This window comes from Sturnira hondurensis, unplaced genomic scaffold, assembly GCF_014824575.4.
Source record: "Sturnira hondurensis isolate 20B ecotype Veracruz unplaced genomic scaffold, ASM1482457v3 Scaffold0008908, whole genome shotgun sequence".
Taxonomy (NCBI): domain Eukaryota; kingdom Metazoa; phylum Chordata; class Mammalia; order Chiroptera; family Phyllostomidae; genus Sturnira; species Sturnira hondurensis.
The window spans coordinates 4,397,218-4,416,915 of NW_028081539.1; the positions used below are offsets into that span (position 1 = coordinate 4,397,218).

Below are 19,698 nucleotides of genomic sequence, written 5' to 3' on the forward strand. Positions count from 1 at the left end.
TAAGTGACTGACTCCAACCTTAGTGATGACCACACTTTCTGAAGGTTAATGTCACTGTTCTGGAGGTGTAGTGGAACATGTTAAGATGCCTGGATGTCTGGTTAAAAAAAATAGAGTGCATATGTTAAAATGATATATAACTCTAATATCTGACAAAAGTTCAGTCTATTTAAATTAAAAATGAAAAAGAAAAGGAGTAAAGAGTAAGGCATAAGAACTGAACACATACTATTTTCTGTATACATGTAAAAGCAAAACATATTACCAGTTATCCATCTGTAGAATTCAGAGGAAAGAATAACTTAAAAAATTTATCATATAATAAAGGCTTTTAAAGTGAAAAATGGCAAAACCAAATGAGTTATTTTTATCATTTTGTAAGCTTTTGAAACTATGTTCTTAATTATTTTCAAAGCCACATGTAATCAACAAAAGAAAAAAGCAAGCAAAATATAACCAGAGACATTGAAATGAAGAGCAATCTGACAGCAACCAGAGGGGAGGGAGGAGGGGGATAATGCAGGGAAGGATTTTCAGGAACTACTATAAAGGACACATGGACAAAGCCAAGGGGGAGGGTGGGAGCAAGGGAGGGAGGTTGGTTTGGGTGGGGTTGGGGTGGAAAGGTGGGGAGGAAATGCAGACAACTGTATTTGAACAACAATAAAATAATTTAAAAGATGGAAAAAAGCCACATACAGATTTCCATTTTTCAATATTTTTTTCTTACTGTCCAATAACACATTCTATGATCACAAAGGCTACTTGTGCAGAATATTTTGACTGTTCTGGTTTGTGCACAAGTGGTTGGAGTCTACTGTTCCCACTGACTTATCACCAAAAGCAACCTTAGGAGAATCTGGGCTTATTATGTCCCACTGTCTGTAAGCCATACATCTGGGAGACATCTTCCCCACATAAAGTGCTGTTGACTCTAACCTAAACTTCAAGACAGTTGGAATTGCTCGCTGGTAAAGGGCGATGAGATTATTCAACCTGTAATGAGAAAAGAAATTATGTCAAGTTGCGGCTGCCTTCTTTGTTATTTACCTAATTTTTGGTATGAGGATCTCTACTTGGACAATTTATTTTTGTTTTGCTATTGTTATTTTATTCTATCTCCAATATGATGCAATAGAATCTAAGTTATCACAGTCTTAGTGCTTAATTGAAACAATGGTGATGAACTTGTGCATGATGTTAAAGTACACGATGATATAATGGATGTTGGGAAGGCAAATGTATGAAATTGCCACTGATCACCATTGAGGGGTGTGTATGAGTGTCACGTAACTCATGTTGGCCTTACATTAAAACCAAGTTCAGTCAGCAAAGTTTCAAGAAATTGGCTGGTACAGAGCTGAGCAACACTGTAGGCACCAGAGACGACTCTCTTTTATTGGACTTTTATTAGGTCTAGATCAGTAAAATTACTTGGCCTTTCACCACAGATCTTCTTCATAGAACTCCAGTTCTCAACACAATATGTGACTTTAGGAGTGGGGGCGACAGATAGACATCTTGGCAGAGTAGAATGGGTTGAATATGCCCTTATAAACTAGACGACATATGTTCTGGAATAATGCATTTATCAGTGTCCCTGTGATTTTATCTTATAACTAGAAAGGGATAGCTGGACACATTTGATTGCCATAGTTTTTGTGTTCCTGTTCATGAGATGATTTTAAATAAGACAATTTTTTATGATCTGATAAGACTAAATAACTTATACTACTAAGTCCTGAGATTTAATAGAGAAGCAAATATTATCGGACCCCAGCATTTAAAATAAATGGAGTAATCTGTGCTCATCTCAGAAAGCATTTCTACTCCAAATACCCTCTGAACATGAAATTATAAGTTTATAAGCTGTATAGGAAACCATTTGTGAACTTTGGTCTTCTGTGAGTCTTTTTTTGCCTTTGCTCTTGAATGCACTATTAAAAAATTAACTTTGTTTATCTAGGTTATTCTACCTGCCTGTTGTAGGTGTTATAGCAAGTGACCAACTTAGCATTTGATTTTCCTTGTACTTAACATTATAACTTTCAAAGTTTAATTTTAATTTTTATTTCTATTCCCCTCTCTGGATGTGGTTGTATAGTTATAGATTTATTTCTTTTTTTCTACACAATGGTAATGTTAATTATTTATCTGTTTTCATGTCCTTGAAGTTTGTGTAAAAATTGTTGCTTGGTAATCAAAGTAACAGAGATCTGATCAGATCACTGGGGAGAACTAGGGAGGGGCTGTAGCAGGAGGTCCCTCAAAGCAATAGTACAGTCTAGGACAGGATTGGCTGAGAAGCTGAATGCTCCAGAGTGCATGGAATTATGGGCCAGAATTCCTAAAATAAAAGAAGGGCAGAGACTGGCTCTTGGGCCCTCCAGGATGCTGGATGATCCTGCTGCAGTTTCCTGTGTTTCCCAACGGATGGATTTGGGGTGGAAAGAACTGTGGGTACAGCCTAGGGTCAGCTGGCCTGGCAGAGGGTGGCAGGGGTATTCTCTGGGTGCTCTGGAGGGAAGGAGCTCTGAGGCAGAAGCCTGCTTTATTTCCAAAATTGTGTAGCTTTGCATCTTATGTTGTTTTAGTTTGTAAACTAATCCTATAGAAGGAAGATAACTAAAAACTAACAGGGAATGCTAGGAGGACTCAGGTATTGAGGATTTTAGCCTTAATCAATAGGCTTAAGTGATTAAAGCTGTAGGTGACTAATGCATATGGAAAGCTGTTATTTTAAAATTGTGAAGCTTTTGAATAGACTTCTTTCCTCCATCACTAAACCTTTGCTTCCAGAATTTTGCTCTGGGGATGGCATCGGGCAGCAGGACCCCACTTGCTGTCCAGTAACAAAAGTAGCCTTTTAGTAGGAACCTATTTTATAGCCTGTCTCCTATCTCTGGGCATATGCAAATATACAAACTATATTTGAGCATTTTAACTACATTTTTTCATTTCCCATGTGTAAGGATATTTAATTTTTCTCCTTATAGGTAAGCAAATTGGGAAGAAGATTATTCCTACAAGGCCATATAATTATTTAGATACATTTTTCCTAAAAAGATGTACCTAGGTATACATGAAAACATGGCTATATTGTTACTATTGATTTACATTCCTGATTTCACAAACTGTCACACTGCTTTCTATAAAGTTTGAGGAACTAGAATAAAGTATAAAGGATTTTATTAGAGAAAAGGAAGGACACAATACGTGCTTTATCCCTTGCACTTGGGTGTGACTTTTGAATGACAAAGCCTTTCACATACGTTGTCATATTTGATCCTCAAACAAACCATATGAAGATGATTATTCTCACTTCACAGATAAGCACCCAAAGGCTCATGAGAGGTTATGAGAGAGAGGCTTAGGTCTAAACCTAAAGTTCTTGTCTACATGTGAGCTCCTCGCCCAGCATCTTATAATTTCTCCTTGGTAAAGCAAATCAGAGAAGCAGTTGAAATCTGATTATCCCTGTGTAATGTTTAACATGTTTTCTTTTCAGTTGAATTTCTTTCTTTTGCAGTTTTAAATCAAATCCATTTGAAATGAGGCTTTGTAGATTGTTCTATATAACACCTTCCCCAAATACTGCCTCATAATGATAGGGAAGATTTAATTTTATTCATTGATTTATTATTTAAACTGTATAATGGAATGTTATTGGGGATAATTATTTCTTCTGTTTTCATGTGGAGGGATTAGCTAGACTGTTTTGATCTTTCTCCCCACTGTCTTTCACTCCTTATCCCTGGATGAGAAAAAAAGTTTTCAGGTTAGTGAGTTTGATAAAAGTAGCTGGTAGACCATGTGTGATTTTTAGCCGGCAGAATCTGCTGCTGAGGTGGGTGGAAATAAATTAGCCCTGCATCGCTGGGAAGGTGTGGTTAAGAACAGTGTACCTAATGGAGCTCACTGGATCACACATCTAATGAACACTGCTGTTTGCCTGATTTTCTTATCCTCTCATCTGTTAGCCTCAGGTTACTAGAGGGAGAAGGATATGATGAATTGGGTCCCTTCAAAACTCAACATCTTAAGACCCGAAGAGAAATATGTCTTTCCTTTCCCAGAAATATATCCAGTTTTATTTATATCAAACCTTCATTTTATTTCCAATATTCTATGGTACAAGTTATGACTGCATATTTTTGGCTAATAAATTCATGTCATTACTTTTTATTATATTTTAAATATGATATATTTTCCTTTCCTTAATGTTATATAAGAGAGTGATTATCTTAAGGTATGTTTAGTGGAGTTCTTGTTTTTTCTCTGTTAGCTGCTTTAAAAAAATATAAGCAGTCATGCTCAATGTGTATGTTATATGAAGGCCTTGGAAAAAATCTGAAAATATCACAAGATTTCTGCAGTATAACAGCTTAATAGCATTTCAACCACATAAAAATTTCCATGTAATTTGAAACACTATTTTCCCAGAGAAGTGAAAGGCATATCATATTTTTATAATTTATATAGATTACTATATAATGCAAATTTAATTATTTTCTTAAGGACATAGTCTTTACTTACAAATATGATTACTTAATATATAATATAATTAATAATAGATGAGAAAATAGGTCCATTTTTAGAACTTCCATGAACAGAAAAGATCCACACGTAATGTTTTTCCCAGAGTGACAGAACCAATGATATTTAAACTGTAGAATTATAAATTACAGAACTGGAAAGAATATTAAGAACAACACATTTTTTTTACCCCTCAAATGCTGGGAATGCAAGAAAGGAATCTTAGGGTTCATCTAGATCCAAGAAATTTAAGAGTTATCAACGTCATGTGACTCATTAACAGAAAGTCCTGGATGAGAATAATGGATCCTGCCCCAGGGTTCTCCCACGCTCCAATGCCCAGCTGTTAGATCCCCTCATATTCAAAATACACAGCAACTTATAGACTTCAGCATAATGTTTAAGACAATCCATTACCAATGTTCCTCTTACATTTCTGTTTTATGTTTATTCCCTTTTAGGGGGAGAAAAGACAATTGAGACTTCATTCTCAAATGCTAAAAAATCCCCATGTTTTCTCAAAAAATACCTTTACATAATATATGTGTGCCTATACAGATTTTATAGTTCTTACATTCTCCAATATCCCTCCCTTGATATTCTTTTTCTTGTTGAAATAATAAATGGTTAATCAATTTTTGTTGCTTTTGCTTTATAGAATCTGTCTGTCCTACACGAATTCCAGTGGCAGCTCGAGATGAGAAGGGGTTTGATATTCTTTTAGGCTTGGGTGTAAAGAAAAAGGTTAAGAAAAGAATCCAGCTTTTACCAACAAAGATAAAAGGATATGAAGTAACAGCAAAAGTTGACTTATCAGAATTCACAAGGTAAATGTTATGTGTTGATGCAATTGTTTTTGGTGTATCTGTAGGTATGTTGAGAATTCTTTAAGCCTTATTCATGTTCTTCTTTTCCTAGCAATGTTTTCCCAGAAGGTCTTCCTCCATCATATGTATTTGTCTCCACTCAGAGATTTAAGGTCAAGAAAATGTGGGATTTGTGGAGAATTTTAACCATTGATGGAAGGCCACAAATAGCAGTTACCTTAAATGGTGTGGATAAAACTTTACTATTCACCACAACCAGCGTGATTAATGGCTCACAAGTGGTCACCTTTGCTGACCCTCGAGTTAAGGTAAAGATGTCTGGATATGATTATGGTATTTGTGAAGAAACACTGTTGGGTTTATGTGTATTGGGAGAAGAGAGCTATCATTTTACATTATTGAAAAGATATCAACTTCATAGTTTAATGTTGCTTTAACAAAGGAAGGAAAATTGTTTCTTCGTCCATAGGGAATTTAGGGGAGGGGAGAACTAACATATTTTTGAATGTCTACTACTAGTTACCAAACACATTTAATTATAATAACCACTCAAGGAAGAATCCGTTGTTCCCATTTTGCAGACAAAGAGATCAAAGTTCAGAGTTATTAAGTTCCTACTCAAAGTAACAGAGCTAGTGGGTGGTGACTAGAGAAAGTGAATTTTGGTCTGGTCATTTGCAAAGTTTGTATTGGTCATTTTAGATTGCTGTGTCTTACAGGATATTGAAATAAAGACATTCACTAAAACATTAAATACAGGCAGGTAATGGATACAGGATTTATGTTCATTATGAGGGTATTTTATTTCTCATATAGGGGTATTTTAATGAAATCAATAACCTAAAAATAAAAGGATACTTTTTTCCAAGTCATGTGTTCAGAATACAGATGTGATAACAGCAATTAAGTTTTGATCATTATTATAATTATGAAAGTCTAATATAGTATATAACTTAGGAAATATATGAGATTATATATGAAATTATACATTTATATAATTTCTTCATTTGGTAAATACATTTTTGAAAATTTGCCTGCCATTTTTATTAAAGGCAGTGTGCCAGATTCTGTAAAAAGTGACAAATGACTAATGCATGTTTCTTGCCTTCAAGGAGATTATTTATAATGAGAAATTCAAGGCATCTGATATTTAATAGATGTATACCATGTTATACATGGTATACATGGTATCTATTTCCTCCAGAGTTTGGAGGAAAAAGTGGATTCTCATACAAAATATGAGGAAGTATTTATAAGTGAAATTGTTTTTGGACTGACCTTCAAGAATTTTGATGTAGCAAGCAAAGGACACATTAAGTCAGTGGTTCAGTACTGAGTAGTCATGTGTAGTACAGTTCAGGGCTTTTATTTAGAGAATGGAAATTTGTATCACCTGTGTGTGGAGTGTAGGATACATAAAAGAAGAGGCTAGCAAGGTATGAGCTCAAATTGTGGGGAGCTTGAAAGCCATACAAAGGGCTGTGAACTTCATTTGATGGATGACAAGATTCCCTTTAAAGGTCTTGACCATAGACGTGCATTAGTCAAAGCAACGCTCTCCTCTCTTTTTCTTTTTTCATTCATGAACAATACTTTCAACTCTGTCTTGGAATGGTGTTAGGTCCTGGGAATAGAGAAAGAAGATGGGCCATATTCTCTGGCAAAACTCTAGTGAGATAGCTTAGTGGAAGTAGGAAGGACCGTATGGAGAGAGGAGGATTAGAGACAGAGGTATGTTTGAAAATTATTCAAATAAATCAAGACACTCAGCCTAAATTATGGCAGCAAGACTGGACATGATGTGAATTTCAATCATGTTTAGGAGATATTTGGTAGAATATCACATCCGGTTGTTACAGCCACTGAGGGAAAAATGAGAGGTAAAGAAACTTGTTTTGGGTTAGAGTCTGAAGATCCTACGATTTAAGGGAAATAGGAATAAGAAGAAAGTTTGAGGGATAGTTCAATTTTGTTTTGTAACATATTCTGTCAGACTAACTGTGAGGCATCCTACCAAAAATTATTCTAGCCAGTATTAGAATTATAGGCATCGTATGCTGATATCAATATGGGAATTTTTCCATAGAGGTAGTAATTGACCTGCAGGAATAGATGAGATAGTCAAAAGAGTAGAATAAAAAATGTCAAGGACAGCCCTGTGGAGAATGGCTCATTAAAGGGGAGGCTGAGGAAGAGGGGTCCTCAAAGAGAAATAGTGTGAGCAATTGGAGAAGAAATGTAGATAATCAAGATGGTTTGAATCATGGAAGTTCAGTGAGAATATCAAAGAGGAGGGACTAGTTATAGAGTCCAAAGTTGCAATGAAATAAAAAGGATAAGGAATGAAAAAACCACTTGGATCAAAAGATTAGAAACTCATTTGTGACCTTGAGGGAATTGTTTAACATAACTATTTTGGGATTTGTAATAGGAACTCTAGAGTTTAATAAAAAAAAATGGTGGGTGGCATTTGAGGCCCAGCTTGGGTCAGAGTGAATTTGATTACAATAAAGCTGATTTGTGTAGTATAGATTTATGGTTTGCAGCAAAGGAATGAGAATTAAGAAATAAAGGTAGGTTAGTAATTGTATTTATGGATCTTTTATACTTTCTACAGACATTGTTTGATGAAAGCTGGCATCAAATTCGTCTCTTAGTAACAGAAGAGGATATAACTCTGTATATCGATGATCAACAAATTGAAATCAAACCCTTACATCCAGTTTTAGGGATCTTTATCAGTGGGCAGACCCAAATTGGAAAATACTCTGGGAAAGAAGAAACTGTTCAGGTGATTAATAATGATTTTCTTTTTCTTGCATTATATAACATGAAGCCTTTGCTGCCCTTTCTGTATTTAACTTAATTATGAATTCCTTGAAGATACTTCATTAAAATATGGTCAATATTAAAATATGGTCATGTCATTATTGAAATTGTGTGTTTGTGTGTAAGTATGAAAACATAAAATTAGATTTAGTGTATTTTATAATAATAACACTTAGCAAGATGCTCGCCTTGGTTCAGGGTAGAATTCTATATTCTGATGAAACATTAATTTCATATTTCTCAGGAGAGGCATAGATTAAATAATGAATTCAAAAAAGGAAATGTGATTAGAGCTTTAAGTGGTGTGACAAACATTTTTTTGCAGCTATGAAGATAAAATTAGATTAATGCATGTCAGGGTTCTTCATGAGCAAAACCAACTTTTTCAATATCTCTTTAAAGGGTAGTATGTACGTGCAGGTTGACATGTGTGTGTAAGAGCCGTTTCTTCTAAAGCTCTTTATTGGAAAGGCATGTCTTTCCTACTCTGTTTTTATTGAGGGAAGACTCATATTTAAGTGTGTGATTGCACACATGGTCTCTATATGTTAATGTTACATGTCATGTTCCAGTAAGTGTTTAAATAGTAACAGAGGCTGGGCCTGCCACAGCGTTCTGTGCCAGTAACTAAATATCTGGGACTAAAGATGGTTCCTGAGCCACGTATTCTGGGCGTCCTCGGAAGGTTCCCTACACTAGTTTTTAGTACAGGATACTAAAAAGCTTCACTGGGTTCCTGAAGGACACCAGAGGTTTGTTTTTGGTGCTAGGGAAGTTTTCCTTAGAGTTATGTTGCATTAGATCCTAAATACTATAGGCAAGGTATTCAAGTTTTAACTGAATTCTGTGATTTAAACTTTCCATAGTTGCTAACTATAGGGCTGTTTTTGTGTATCTGAGTTATTCTTATAAAACAATTGGGCTGTGTGCTAACTCTGACTTCACTTGGTTTCTGTTCCCAGTTTGATGTCCAAAAGTTGCGAATCTACTGTGACCCAGAACAGAACAACAGGGAGACAGCATGTGAGATTCCCGGATTTGTGAGTAGGATGGACTATTTTTCCCAAGTGGTGTTTCAGTGGTATCAAATAAATAAATAAACTGTAGATAATATGTGTTGCTTAATTTGATATATAGTTAATTTTTTCAATTTTCAAAGGAAATAAAGTTTCATTGATTAAAACATATTTTGAAGTTCTTAGTTGAAATACAATTTTAATGTTTCACCTTGCAAATATGAGTGAAAGATCACAAGAAATGGTTTTTCCCACATCATCTCTGTGATTGGTCCAGTATCACTTGAAGCAGGACTGGGCTTGATCTAGAAAAACAGGATTCTTTTTGGTCTGAATATCTAGTGTGTGAAATACATTACTATTTTTAAACTAGATGTATACTTATTATATTACACAGCACAGTTCTGGAGTAGGAAATTACTCATTTTCCTGGTCACCAGCATGTTTTCTCAAACTATAATGAACACATAGTTTTCTTTTTGTTGTTTTTACATGAGTAAGGTTTTCTTATATTTCTAGGATGTGAGTAATATTTCTGTTTATTTAGATATTTTCATTACTGTGTTAAGAGGGAAAAGATTATAAACTAAAATGTTATAGAGTCTGGTTATATACATGGATGTATACAATCAGTTTCTTCTCCTTTAGGAAAAATATGGTATGTAGTATTGTCGCTAATTCAGATAAAGTGGAATGTTGTAAAAGATTTTGGTGCTGTGGATTCCCAGTGGTATTTGAGCTTTATGTGGTTTTTTTTTTTTTTAGTTTGTATAGTCATGTTCTCATAATCTTCTTTTTCTCTATTAATCTGAATAATTTATGAATCTACCTGTTCTGAAATCTTGAGGACATAGAGCAACATAATTAATGGAGCTATAATAAACTCAAAGATGGACTTAAAATGATTCATTATGGGTATTTAGATAGGTAATTGTTTAAGCACTAAAACTTTAGATACTGGTAATTGAGAATATAAATCTCTACTAATAGTATTAATGGTACGGAATTTTGAGAGTCCATTGTACATAATTTATTCATTGATATCTCTGCAGCAACCATATACCATTACCATTTCCCTTTCATATAGCAAAGGCATAGCCTTACTCCACGGCAGGTTTTATGTTCTCATGTTCAGTGTCTTATGTCTTTATGTCTCCTTCCTTCTCTCCGCTGTGACTTGGTGAATCTTATTTGCCTTTTGTACCTTCATTTCTACCTTCTAATTTTCTGGTGTAATTTATTATTGTTTGGAAAGATTATTAACCTATCTCAAATTGTGAAATTGTGGGGGTTTTTTTGCTAAGAAGGAGGTTGTTTCAGGAGAAGCTGTCCTAGAGTGTATAAAATTTAATTCTTGCAGTTGAAAATTTAATTGAACCCATTCTATGGCTTGGTTAGATATGTTTTGGCTTTTCTCTCTGGTTCTTAACTGATTTCCAGGAAGTTCAAGACAGCGTATAAATCCCACCTTGAGGTATTTTTGTTTCTGCGTGGCCATTATATTAAGGAGCTTCGGCATTTTAATTTTCTTCTACTTATCATTGTTAATTTTCTTTATCCTATTATAAATGTAGTAATAACATGTATAAATAAGTAAGTTTTTTAGGATAGTTGCAAGCAAATATTTTAGCTCTTCCTGGTTTTGATATTTCAGGCATCTCCAACCTAGACAATGAAATATCTGAAAATTAGGAAGATAATTTAGAAATTTAATTAAAAACACATTTGTTGTTTTTCTTTCAGAATGGTGAGGTAGGCCTGGTTACTATTGTTCTCCTTAAGGTGATATTTGCATTGTACACTGGTAAGCTTCCTTTCACCAATTGTAAGTATTTTAGACAAATGACACCCTTTTTTTAATGGAGTTTGAGTGTATTTTGTGTTCATAGCTTTTTGTGATTAGGAATTTGCTATTAGATTAGGCTAAATAAAATCAGAAATTAAATGTAAGTTATCTTCATCATTTCACATAGCTACATATTCATATACACATACATATGTACATATATATATATACACACACATACATATGTACTTTTCCATGTTTGTTTATTTCAGTTTTTGTCTTTGTAGTGCCTCAATGGTCCCAGCGATGTAGGTTCAACTCCAGCTCCCTGTATTTGTCCTCCGGGAAAACCAGGACTACAAGGCCCCAAAGTGAGTGATACCTAACACGCTAATTTTTGTTAAAACACATTAACGAGCTGAGCAAATGTGCAGAATTCCCAATCACCATTGACCCTGTTGTGAAATTTTCACCTAATGTTTTAGGATAGTTCACAACTTGAGTGTTAGTGATTTTTTAAAAAGTGTATTCTAATCTGTGTTTTCCTTTGAACCTAAAACTGATACCCCCGGCCCACTGTACAGTGCGGAGGGAGCATTAAGTTAGTTTGCTTGCTCGGCTATTTGCTTTCCCGCTGCCCCTCTCCCGCCTCAACCCTGCCCAACACTGCTGCCCAACACTGCCGAGAATGGTTCTTACGACCGGTACAACATGAAGAAAGAGCACTTGTTAAGATATGTTTTAAATTCTTAAATTTCTAAATTCTTAATTTGTCAAAAAGATTTTCAGATTGAAAAACCACGTAAAACATTTAAAATAGATCTGAATGCTGTATTAGATGTCTGATTCTAAAAATAGAGGCATGTATATTTATCTCACTTAATCATGTAACAGTTATTTTGGGGAAGTGGGATTGCAGCCGTGAAGTGCATGCTGTTTTATAACCAGTCATTTTTATATAACAAAATACTTTAAATATGCTTCTGTTATTAAATATGAATGTTTTTAAGCCAGTTGGTACTTACTGTGGCATCTCAGACACCACCTAAGACACTGAGAAGCTAAGTTGTCTGTTCTCTGCAGATAAATCTTGTTCATTTAATATTATTTTAAAAATCACCTAATAAAAATAATGTTTAACTTCAAAGAAAGTATGACTTCCTAGCCAACAAAAGTGTTTTGTGTGTTAATCATCTATTAGTTGAGGTGACCATACAATTTTTCTTAAATATGAATTTTCTTACTGTTTCAATCGCTGTGACTGAAAAATTTTGGCCTCTGGACAATGGAGCTAAGAAAATTCAGTTTTTCCTATCTTTCTTACATGTTTCTCCAGTCCATTTTAATATGATAATTCATAACATCCCTCAAGCCCAGCTGTTAAGAAAGAAGTTAAATTTAAGAAATAAAAGTTTACATCCAATATTTTATTCAAAGTAAGTCTATTTGGCTTGGAATTTGACTTCAGTACATCATAATTAATGTACTGTTGTGAAGTATTTTTAGATTACATTTAGGAAAGTTAATCTAAGAGTTCTGTAGTTAAACTAACTGCATGTTGTTTTGGGTTCCTAGATGTAAATGAGAAACACTTATAAGGTGCTCTGGAGAGCCACCTTGGAAGATAGCTTGGTGTGACCAACCAGCAGACTTCTTTTTAAAAAATATATAGTTTATAATAGTGGACTATTATACATAAAAATGATTTGATGTGCAAGAGATACAATGTGTAAGTCAGAGTCCCATGTTGCCTAACTACTCAAAGCCCAGAGTGCGTTCCTGACTCTCAGTGGGATTCTGGTCACTCCCTGGGGCTCTAACGGGCTACCCATTTTTGAGGAGGTATCAGATGCTTTTGATTTTTTCTGATTATTCATTAGTGGTTCATTAGTTGTCTTCTAACGTCACCAATTATTGTTCACATATGTTTCTACAGCAAAATTTTAGCACACCCTTTGTCTTATCTGACTTTCAGTATTTCCGTTTCATGTGTTCCTCATTTTCATTCTTCTTTCTTAGTCACAATGTAGCCCCATTGCCACCTACTACTTTAAGTGAAATTGCAGTTTTCCACCCGTCTTCAAGTTGGCGTGCCTTCCTGATCTGCTTTCCATTTTCTTCAGAAAATCTGGCAGAAGGAGAGGAACACACACACACTCTCCATCCTCTTAAGGCTGTTTCCCCTGGAAGTGGTTCCTTACCCACATCAGGGACCTGTAGGTGCAAAACAGAATCCCTAGCAACACTCTGAGTTTCATGAACTTCCTTTAGAGAATTTCCGTCTTGGAAAATTGATGGAGTTTTATTTAGATCAACAGAACCAGAACTAAAGGAGATGAAGCAATTTTACTATAGATCCATCTGAGACATATTGGCCATTTTTGTGATGCTCTCTGGAAAGTTTTGTAGATGTTCATCAAACAGAGTTACCTGTGAAAAACAGACCTAGTCTTTTTATTAGAAATGGAGTTCTAGGAGAAATTCTTGTGTTGATTATGTGAGTAAGTACTTGTCCTAAGACAAAGTCATCTGTTAAAAGTTCTCTAAATTTCCAAAAAAATATGACAACCCTCTTAAAAAACCAGGTCAAATTAACTGTGATACTACACACTTATTATGGCATTATAACTCTTCAATAAGCAAGTATATATAGATATAGATATAGATATATATGTCACTGAATATAAGCTACCCACATCTTACTTATTTTGTATTCCTAGTGTCAAACATAGAAAGTGATTAAATTAATGAATCTATTGGAATAATTTTTATATGCAAGTAATTCACAGAGAAGGAAAATACAAACTAAATGCTCTTTTGGACTTCTAGTGTCTAACCTAGTGTTAAGTAATCTTTTTTTAACTTAATGAATTATGAAATCATTGAAAAAATAAGATTCACCCCTGCTCCTTACTAACTTACATAGGATGCCTTTGTTCTGTGTGAATGGTCCGGGCAATCTTCAATTTACAAACAACCCCCTTTTACAAGACCTTGCCATGAAAATGGCAGCTTCTTCCCCGACTTCGGTAGCCACAGGGACATTTGTGGGGACAAGCTCCCCACAGTTGATCTAACCTTAAATGTTAGATCTATTACTTCAGAAGTGAAAAGAAAACATTATTTTTCTTCTGTAGAAAGGAGCAATTCTTTTTTTTTAAAAAAGATTTTATTTATTTATTTTTAGAGGGGAAGGAGAGAGGGAGAGAAACATCAATGTATGGTTGCCTTTTGTGCATCCCCTGCTGGTAGTTAGCCTGCAAGGAACCGGTTTGCAACCCAGGCATGTGCCCTGACTGGGAATCGAACCGCGATCGTCTGGTTCGCAGGCCCGCGCTCAATCCACTGAGCTACGCCAGCCAGGGCGAAAGGAGCAATTCTTAATGAGTTCTTTATTTGAAATGCCCCTTTCTCTACTGCTATATCCTTGTTGATGCCCTTTGTTTTACCCTAATAATGCTCCGCACAGAGACTCATTTGGACCATCAAAGTATCCTTTGTCTAAAATACAAAAAGTCTTTGTAAAATTTTAGGGGCAACTAGACATTTACATTTTTATATTAATTTTCCCAGGATAAGTAGATTCCTCCTTGCCTTAGGGAGTGTGTGTTTGAGTTTTAAGGGAGAGAAGAGGTTGTTTTGGAGAACGGAGTAGATCTTTGATCAGATACTCCTGTGGAGGCCAAAAGTATAATGAAGGCACAAAGATTTTGGAAAAAGGCCTGGATAACATGGGATTTGGTCCTATGGGGAGAGTCCCAAAAACATTTGTTTTAGATGAATAACTTAAAATATTACCTTGCTTTTGCAAACATGGCTATTTTTCACTTTAATTGTTCATATTTACACGGCTTGAGAGGCTCTCCTCAGAGATGTTTGAGCTAGTCCATGACATTCCCACTCCTGTCCACAACTCAGAAACCCTGTGGCACAAATTCAGTTCAACATAAGGAAGTATTGCTTTTAAGCTGAATACATTTGTTAAAAAATTCAAGATGTGAAAATGTTTCAACGAAGTTAGAAGTAGATTGGGAATTCAGTCACGATTGTGCAATAATAAGTCATATGTCTAATTTAATGTATTTAGGAATTTTTTCCATGTTCAGTTTGCCAGCAGTCCCCAGGCCTGTTTCTGATCATGTATGCACTTCAATGTGTGTAGGGATAGTGGAGTTTAAAATATGGACTCAAGCTGAACTGGCTTATTTCGAATTCCACCACCACCACTACGCTGTGGCCTGGAGCAAGTTACCTATACTTCTCAGACCATGTAAAATGGGAATAATAAAATTACCTGCTTTGTGGAATTAGTATGAGGATTAAGTAATTTAATGTATGTAAAGTTTTTAAAGCAGTTCTAATTGTAGGAGACCGTTCTGCATCGTGTGGGCCCAGCTCCCACTCAAAGATGCACAGGACCCACACCCACGGATGGGTTCTCCCATGGGTAATCAGGCCGCCAGTGTGCCTAGGCCATTGCTTTTTGCTAAAAACTCCTTCACCTGGATTTATGGCAAACATTTACTGCAAAATAACTTCCTAAAATCCATGCTAAACCTTCCTAGGACTAGTGTAATGGGTCCAACCACTTTTGCCCTTTTCATTTGCAAATATCCCTCTTCTGTGATTTGATTACCAGCATCCTCTCCTTTATTTTCTGTAAAAGGTAACCACCTAAAGCAACCTGTGCATAGTAAATGAGGACCATCATGTAATGTTCTGAGAACCCAATAAAGACAGGTCACAGCAAGGGCCATGGCTTTTGCTCCTCTTGAGAGAAAAGCCATGCTGTTCCTTTTCCTCCACAGGCCTCGATAGTCCATGTGAATCTCTCATTTTATCCATAATGATGGACGCAGACACTGAGGGCCAGTGTCTGCATCTGGTAGCAGACAATAATCAATCAATAAAGGTTGGGTGTCAGCTTTTATAAAGGTAAAAACTGAATTTTTACTTTAATTTTCCTTCTTTCCAAATTTTTAAAAAATATTTTATTTATTTATGTTTAGAGGGGGAGGGAAGGAGAGAAATATCAATGTATGGTTGTCTCTCATGAGTCCCCTGCTGGGAACTGGCCTGCAACCCAGGCATGTGCCCTGACTGGGAATCAAACTGTGATCGTGTGGTTCGCAGGCCTGCCTTCTTTCCAAATTTAATTGAGGTTTTATTTTTCCAGTTTTATAGAAGCAACACCAAACCTACCTGAGTTTTTTTTTCAAATAAATCAGTAGAACAGTAGTCAAAATAAGCAGTAAAACCTATCAGCAATAATAAAACCTATAAAACAGATTACTTTTCCCTGATGGGGCTGCTGACCAGTGTATGGTCCTTATAAACTCACAATGGGTTTATCTTGTGGATGATTTTTTTCCCCTCGCAAACTTGGTTTTGATTAATTTAAAATGCTATTCTTAAGCGTGTTTTGTATTTTTATGCAGCATAAAAATAAATTTCATTTCTTCATGTGCCAAAGTTTTATTTCATCCTCATCATAGTAGAGCTTAACCCCCCTCAGATACTTTTGATATCCTAGCTTTTGCAGATAAGTAATATTTTGCAAGTGAAGGGATCATTAACAGGGAATTTGATTTGATTTGAAATAAGTCAGTCAGCAAATAGTTATTGAATTTCTACTTGATTCACAGAATTGTAAAACACACACACACACACACACACACACACAAAACCTAGAAAATATGGACCATGTTTTCAAGGAATCTAAATCCAAACAATAAATACAGACTTATCAAGTAAGGACTTTGAGGAAACTTTAGTTATAAATGAGTGATCAGTGATATAGGTACTACTGTGGCATTTCAATAAGTGACATCAGGAGAAAGTGGACTAATGAGGGAGGTGCAGCATTAGAAAATTTTGTTATGTTGACTCGTACATGGAAAAGGAAGAAAATCCTGTTCCTGGGAGACAAGAACAGTGGAATCTGTTGAAAGCAGTGAGTCCAATCCTGATGGGCTCTGGCTACTCTGGATAAAGAAGGATGACAGGAGAGCTAGAGATTAATGTGGATCCTCTGAAAACAAGAAGAGAAAAATTCTAACACTTCAGAGAGCCAGAATGTTGCTCCCTCATGTCCAGCTAACACCGGAAGTCCTTGGATTAGAATGACAAATTATAGCCTTTTAGCAAGACATTAAATGTTTCAGCATTACTTTTCTCCCTAGATTTACAACCAGCCATTCTTTGTCCCTTTTAAAAATGACATTTTCCCTCTTCTCAGCCTTTCCTTATGCTAAGCTTGCTCCTATGTGAAAAGCCCACTCTTTCTTAATGGTCTCCATGGGAATCACATAGTTCTTTCCATTTTTCCCATTGAGTTTCAGGAAAAAAATCTCTGGCCAGTAGCCTGAAGTAGTATTTCAGACCAGGAAATTTGGCTTGGTAGAAGTACCCTTAGCTAATATATAATCACTGCTATACTGTGTGCATGATCATTTGAGGAAAATAGTGACAAATTATTGAGTTGAAAATCAGTTGCCTCTAGGCAGGGATTTATTGATACTGATGGCCAAGACTTCGTGTTTATTGGCAAGATGCCCCATGTGGACCTCATGGACTCAGCAATAGATGACATAGTATTAAATTATGAAAGACTCTCACCTCACAAAAATGTTGCTTTCATTGTTTTTTATAAAGGGTGGTGACCATCTGTGTGGTCAGTACTGGCCATTGTGCCACAGTCTAGAGTTCCATGAGTGTGCCTGGGCTCACAGTTCTTTGGAGATCTCTGGTTTGTGAGGGCAAAGGTCATTTCTTTGATGTTACGCATGCTCAAAGACTGTCAGAGTTGGGCTGGATTGTTTGGCTGGGGCCTCATTCTCATAAAAGTATTCATGTTATAGAATCTGAGCATGTTCGAATGAGATTATACATACAGGCAAAGAGACACCGGACTGGATTGAAAGAAATGACTGTTCTGCAGCTTTAAACTTGAGTTCCACCTGTAAGATCACATGGCTTGTGGACTGTTTTTTTTTTAAATAAATAATTTTGAATTGAGGTGTTTCATAGGCCATTGATATCCACAGTGTAACATTTAGGACAGAATTAAATTTGTAGTCTTATGAGTGAAATATTGCTATCATTTAAAATGTGTTTGCTGTGGCACCTCACCATTTTTTAGAAGTATAAAGATGTACCCTGTTGTAACTATTAACACTTTACATCAGTGAGATTTACCTTACCTATTATATCCATTCTCACACAAATAAATCATTGTACATTTGACATACCAAAAAAACCTTTATTTGTTAAGGTGGGCCTTTAAAATATGGCATCATTTTTCTAACTTCTGTTTGTTTGTTTGTTTGTAATATACAAAAAGCTGCAAATAATAGAATTGACTTTGGATCCTGATGGGCTCTGATTGTGCCAATACGGTTGGTTGTTTTGTATTTAGAAGTCTTGTTCCTCCCTAGGGTGACTCTGGACAGCCTGGGAACCCTGGCTACCCTGGACAGCCTGGTCAAGATGGTAAGCCTGTGAGTACTGAAAGCTTAGTCATCTCCAGTACTGGGATTATAGTGCCAAAGTTAACATTTCACTGGGAAAAATGAAACAGGTAATGAAGACTCTTTTTAAGGCTGTTACAATAGGGAAAGAGATTGAGGTCCACTTAGCTGAAACAAAAGGAAGGTGGGTTCTTTTTTAAGAATGGGGTGAGCTAGGGGGAAAGTGCTGGGAAACTTTACAGGGGAGGCTGATCAATGGGAAGAAGCAAATTAAGTTATCCTGAGCTTGCTAAAGTTTTCTTCTGGGAGTAAGCCACCAGTGTTGCCAAGTGGCACCCATGGAAGTTGGGGTTCTACCCTCCCACAGGGGCTGGGAGGTCTGGGCACTTACCTTTTTTGAAGACTGCATTTTAAAAGGGTGATTCCCAGGTCCTTGAGAAAGACTTTTATTGCCAGTTATAAAGCTGGTGAGGTTCTTAAAAAGATTTACAACTTAGAGGGGGAGAGAAAGAATTTATAATGACAAAGTTTTGAAAGTAAATGTTCTCAGAGAAGGGAGATCAGAGGTTAGTCAGGAAGAAGCCCGTCTAAAGTTTAGTCAAACTGAGGGGAGCATTAAGGCTGGTTTGGTCTATGGAGTTAGCATTCTAGTCAGTTTTTAGGTGTTTTACCTCAAAACTGTGGCTATTTTTGCTATGTTTAAAAAATTGTTCATTTAATTCTTAGTATCAACAAATAGCTGTTTGGGAAATCTTTTTATGTTTTCTCTTCACATCTATGGAAATGTTCAAGTGTTGACCTAAATAAAGAGATAAATTGTGTCATGCTCAAGACTGTCAAAAATATGTGTTTATTTGGGGATAGCAGAGGAATTGCAGTTCAGGGCACACAAACCGTTACTAAGCTACAGCTGACTCCATTCAGGGTTTGGCGTAGACTGGATTTGTGGAGAGGGAATGTAAAGAGGAGAGAGTTCAGTTAGAGTCTGTTAAAATCATGAGCTAACAAGACCAGCTTTAAAAATACCCAAAGTAGACAAAACCAGTTCAGGTGCACAAGCAAAACTCAATCTAGCCAATTTTTGTTCTTGCCTCTGGGAATCATTAGCAAAAACTCCCAAGGTTGATAAGAGGCAACCCCTGACCAGTTCCCTACCATTTAAGAAAGTGCTGACATCCCCAATTTTCTGTAAATCAGGGAAATTGGTTTCTGAGTCCTTTAAATGTTGTTTTTCT

The 19,698-nt window shown here is 35.9% G+C and overlaps 1 protein-coding gene across 2 annotated transcripts in view; it reads left to right on the plus strand.

Annotated features, from left to right (window-relative positions):
• COL21A1 (collagen type XXI alpha 1 chain) overlaps nucleotides 1-19,698 on the plus strand; it is a 120,436-nt gene that overhangs the window by 14,405 nt on the left and 86,333 nt on the right. Inside the window, exons 3-9 of one of the 2 annotated variants that reach the window (XM_037056352.1) lie at nucleotides 5,195-5,363; nucleotides 5,455-5,671; nucleotides 7,981-8,154; nucleotides 9,155-9,232; nucleotides 10,952-10,960; nucleotides 11,282-11,365; nucleotides 18,431-18,493. In XM_037056352.1, the coding sequence (XP_036912247.1) occupies nucleotides 5,195-5,363; nucleotides 5,455-5,671; nucleotides 7,981-8,154; nucleotides 9,155-9,232; nucleotides 10,952-10,960; nucleotides 11,282-11,365; nucleotides 18,431-18,493 (794 nt within the window). Of the gene's footprint in view, nucleotides 1-5,194; nucleotides 5,364-5,454; nucleotides 5,672-7,980; nucleotides 8,155-9,154; nucleotides 9,233-10,951; nucleotides 10,961-11,281; nucleotides 11,366-18,430; nucleotides 18,494-19,698 lie in introns of those variants that run through there. The other variant, XM_037056353.1, reaches the window with a different exon arrangement.